Raw genomic sequence first — 3,663 nt, 5'->3', positions numbered from 1 at the left:
CCTCTGTGCACGGCTGAGGCCCGGGCGAGGGCCCCTCTGCAGAGTGTGGGCACTGTGCCAGGGTTGCCACCGTGGTGCCGGGACCGAGGGTCACCACTGTCCCCAGGGACAGCCGGGGGCCACCTTACCAGTCGGACAGTCTTACTCCCACGACTCCAGCTCTAGGGGCAAGAGTGTTCAGGGAGGAAAGCACTGCCCTGCCGCTGTGGGGTCAGAAGAGCCTTCACCTGGCACATGCCAACAAGATGCCACTGGTATTTGGGGGGAGGGGGAACATTTGAATAAACACAGAGAAAACGCAGGAAAACCTTACCTAAGGAAGATGATTCCTAGAGCCTTTTGGGTTAACCTTTATGAGGATCGTTTAGGATAATTCCAAAAGTTGGTACACCTCACTGAATCTTCACAAACGCCCTGGAAGCAGGCAATCTCACTGTACAGCTCAGACAGGATTTAAAAACTAGACCAGATCCCAAGACGGGCAGCAGAGCTGGGCTTCAAACTCAAATGTACCCTCAAACGGGAGGAGCGTGCCGAGCAGGGCAGCCCCACACGAGGCGGCCTCAGTGGCCCTGTGGAGCTGACCTAAGGACGGCGGGACAGGGCTGCTCTCAAAGGCCCGCCACTGCCTCTGGCTGCACATAGAGCCTGCGGGGAGAGGTGCAGGCCGAGGCAGCCAGGCTGGGGCTCCGGACCCGGAGGCGCTGATGGCTGCACAGAGAGCCCGCGGGGAGAGGTGCAGGCCGAGGGTCCGAAACCGGAGGCGCCGATGCTGCAGACACCAACCTGCTTGAGCGCGTTCCGGGCAATCGTCTGGAAGGCCTGCTCCACGTTGATGGCCTCCTTGGCGCTGGTCTCGAAGTAGGGAATGTTGTTTTTGCTGTAGCACCAGGCCTGTGCCCGCTTGGTGGCCACCTGAAGGGAGAGGCAGGGCGCAGGTGCCAGGAAGAGCAGGAATCCCACCGGAAGAGCCCGGGCTGGACCCACCGCCCCGCCCGGCTAAGCGCAGCACAGCTGGGCTGTCCCCTCAGCCCGCAACCCCGAGCTGCACTTGGAAGCGGCTTGTGAAGGGAGGCGGCGGCCAGCCCGGGAGGAAGTGCCTGCCGCTCCTGGGGCCGCAGGGTCCCCCGGCCCGGGACAGGCCTGGGAGCTTGGTCTCCAGGTCTACAGCCCCTCCTGTGACTGCTCAGCGCACCTGCCTGGGCCCCTGGCCTGATCACACACCCAGGCCCCAGAGCCCCCAACCCAGCCACGTCCTGTTTCCTCACTCCCCACCCAAGCCTGTTTTCAGGAACGAGACAAGAACCAATTCACTTAGGAAACGAGTGACTGGTCAAAAATAAACTCAGCTAAACTTAAGAATAACTTTGTCTACACTCCCCAGAGAGATGCTACTGGAAAGGAAGCCAGAGCAGTTTTACTGAAAGCCCAAAGCACCTCCTGACCCGTGGGATCTGGGGGGGCCCCGCAGCTTAAGGATGACAGCTGAGGGCAACTGAACCCTCCTCCCGGGTCAGAGGCAGAGGCGCCCACAAGCCCGAGTCATGGCCGTGCGGGCGGTGTGGGGATCTCAAGGGGCCTCCTGGGCCCCAGTCCCCAAGGGCAGCCGGCCTGGAGATGGTGCCCCTGTGCACCCCCAGAGCCACGAGGCGCTCAGCACAGACCCTCCACGTGCACAGGGCACCTCAGAGCAGGAGGCCCAGGCGAGAGAGCAGGGCGCTGGGCAGGCCCTCTGGGGCCCCGCGGCCCTGACCTCCGCCCAGGGGTGTCCAGAGCTCAGCAGTGCGTGAGCCAGACCAAGGGTAAGTCTGCCCCACAGCCTGGAGACTAAGGTCCCACAGGGCCTAGAGGTCAATCCCGGACCGGAGTCAGGAGGGCTGGAAGGGGGCCGCTCCACAGGGCGCTCCGACCCCACACACCCTCCCCGCTCTGCTCCTGGGGAGCCAGGCGCCACCCCAGGGCGACCAGGTGCCCCCCCGTTAATTGTACCCTCCCCCTGCAGGAATCACATGCAGACAGAAAGATGGGGTGAACCTCGGGGCACGCGGTTCTTTACCAGTCAAACCTGAACACTGGCGCCACCCCCTTTAAAAGGCAGCCCCCCACCAAGGACCCCGCCATCGCCAGCACGCACCTGTCTGTTTTCGAGGTCAATCTTGTTTCCCAGCACGACAAAGGGGAAGTTCTCGGGGTCCCGGGGACTGGCCTGGATGAGAAACTCGTCTCTCCAGCTGTCAAGGGTCTTGAACGTGTTGGGGGCGGTCACGTCGAACACCAGGACGCAGCAGTCGGCGCCTCTGTAGAAGGCCACGCCCAGGGACTGGAACCGCTCCTGTCCCGCCGTGTCCCAAATCTGCCCAAGACACACCGTCACTCCTGGGGGCGCAGCCCTGGACGGGGCGCTGGGGACGGCAGGGCTACCCCGAGACTAGCACCTCAGGACTTGGGGAGTGTGTGGAGCACGCTGACCGACAGCAGCTGGGTGCATGTGCCCGAAGCCCAGGGACCCAAGCCTGGGTCCTGATCCAGGTGGAGGTCACACAGGGAGGTACGTAAGGAAAAGCTACACCGAAAACCTAGGCGTTCCGCACTTGGGGAGCTCCCCGCAGGGAGCGTCCGCTCAGGGCACGTTTACTTTATTTGGCCACACCGTGAGGCCGGCAGGATTGTAGTTCCCCAGCCAGGGACTGAACCAGGGCCTCAGCAGTGAAAGCACAAGCCCTGACTACTAGGCCAGCACGGGGCCCCCGAGCCGTACGTTTCTTTACATCTACGTATTTTACTGTATGTAACATTCACCTTAAAACACCCTTCTTTTTATCATATCTCAAGAGACAAAGAAAAGCACTGTGTGAGGAGGGGAAGGGGAGGGAGAGAGCAATGAAGGCAAAGGCGGGGAGGACTCAGCACGGAGGGCAGGTGCTGACCGAGGGCACAGCGGCACCCGGCTCTCAGAGCTTCTGACCACGCGCTGCCCCGCCGGGATGCAGGCCGGGATGCAGGCCGCACCTCCTGGATGCCCCAGACCCCAGCAGGGTCCGGGTGGCCGGGAGGGACGACCAGTGTCCCCAGGACAGGCCCCAGTGCCGGGGCAGAAGGCACGCAGTTACCTCCAGCTGACAGCAGTTGCCACCTGCTGGACCCTCTGTCTGTCTGTCTGCAGGAAGCACTTAGCTTCAGGACGGCATGAGACTGAACATCCTCACAGCCCAAGTAAAAACTACGTCCACAGCGCCGGCCAGGACTCAAGGGCTGGGCTTTAGGTCCACACGGAGTGTGGGCTGAGCCACCCGTCTCATCTAACGAACCAGCCTCTGCAGGAGGCGGCCCAGCCTCCGTGCAGCCGGCCTGGCCTCCTGAGACCCGTTGCACTGGCCACCACGCCACCCTGCCGGCACCACACGGACGGCCGGGTCAGGGAGGACGGCCTCCTGCACAAAACCGGACCAGTGTCTGCCCGGAGAGAGCGAGCCCACACGAGGACAGCCCAGCGGCACAGGGCGCGTTAGGGGACTCCCGTTTCTGTCACACCAGCAAGCTGCAATAGCGTTGCGGACCTTCCCCCCTGCCTAGAGTGCAGCTCTGAGGCTTTCTGCACCGAGTCGAGGGAGGCGCACCCTCCTCCTCGCAGCCGGGCACCTCAAGGGCAGAGCAGCCTGCCCA

General features: G+C 63.1%; 1 protein-coding gene across 1 annotated transcript in view; it reads right to left on the bottom strand.

The window, feature by feature from the left end:
• Positions 1–3,663, bottom strand: part of RAB7A (RAB7A, member RAS oncogene family) — a 10,324-nt gene that overhangs the window by 1,411 nt on the left and 5,250 nt on the right. Inside the window, exons 3-4 of the mRNA XM_010858009.1 lie at positions 2,135–2,353; positions 787–915 (exon numbers count right to left, since the gene is read on the bottom strand). Of these exons, the coding sequence (XP_010856311.1) occupies positions 787–915; positions 2,135–2,353 (348 nt within the window). The remainder of the gene's footprint in view (positions 1–786; positions 916–2,134; positions 2,354–3,663) is intronic.

Source organism: Bison bison, unplaced genomic scaffold, assembly GCF_000754665.1.
Source record: "Bison bison bison isolate TAMUID 2011002044 unplaced genomic scaffold, Bison_UMD1.0 scf7180017855066, whole genome shotgun sequence".
Taxonomy (NCBI): Eukaryota; Metazoa; Chordata; class Mammalia; order Artiodactyla; family Bovidae; genus Bison; species Bison bison.
Note: the sequence above shows the minus strand (reverse complement) of the source record. Positions and strands in the feature narration are given on the sequence as shown.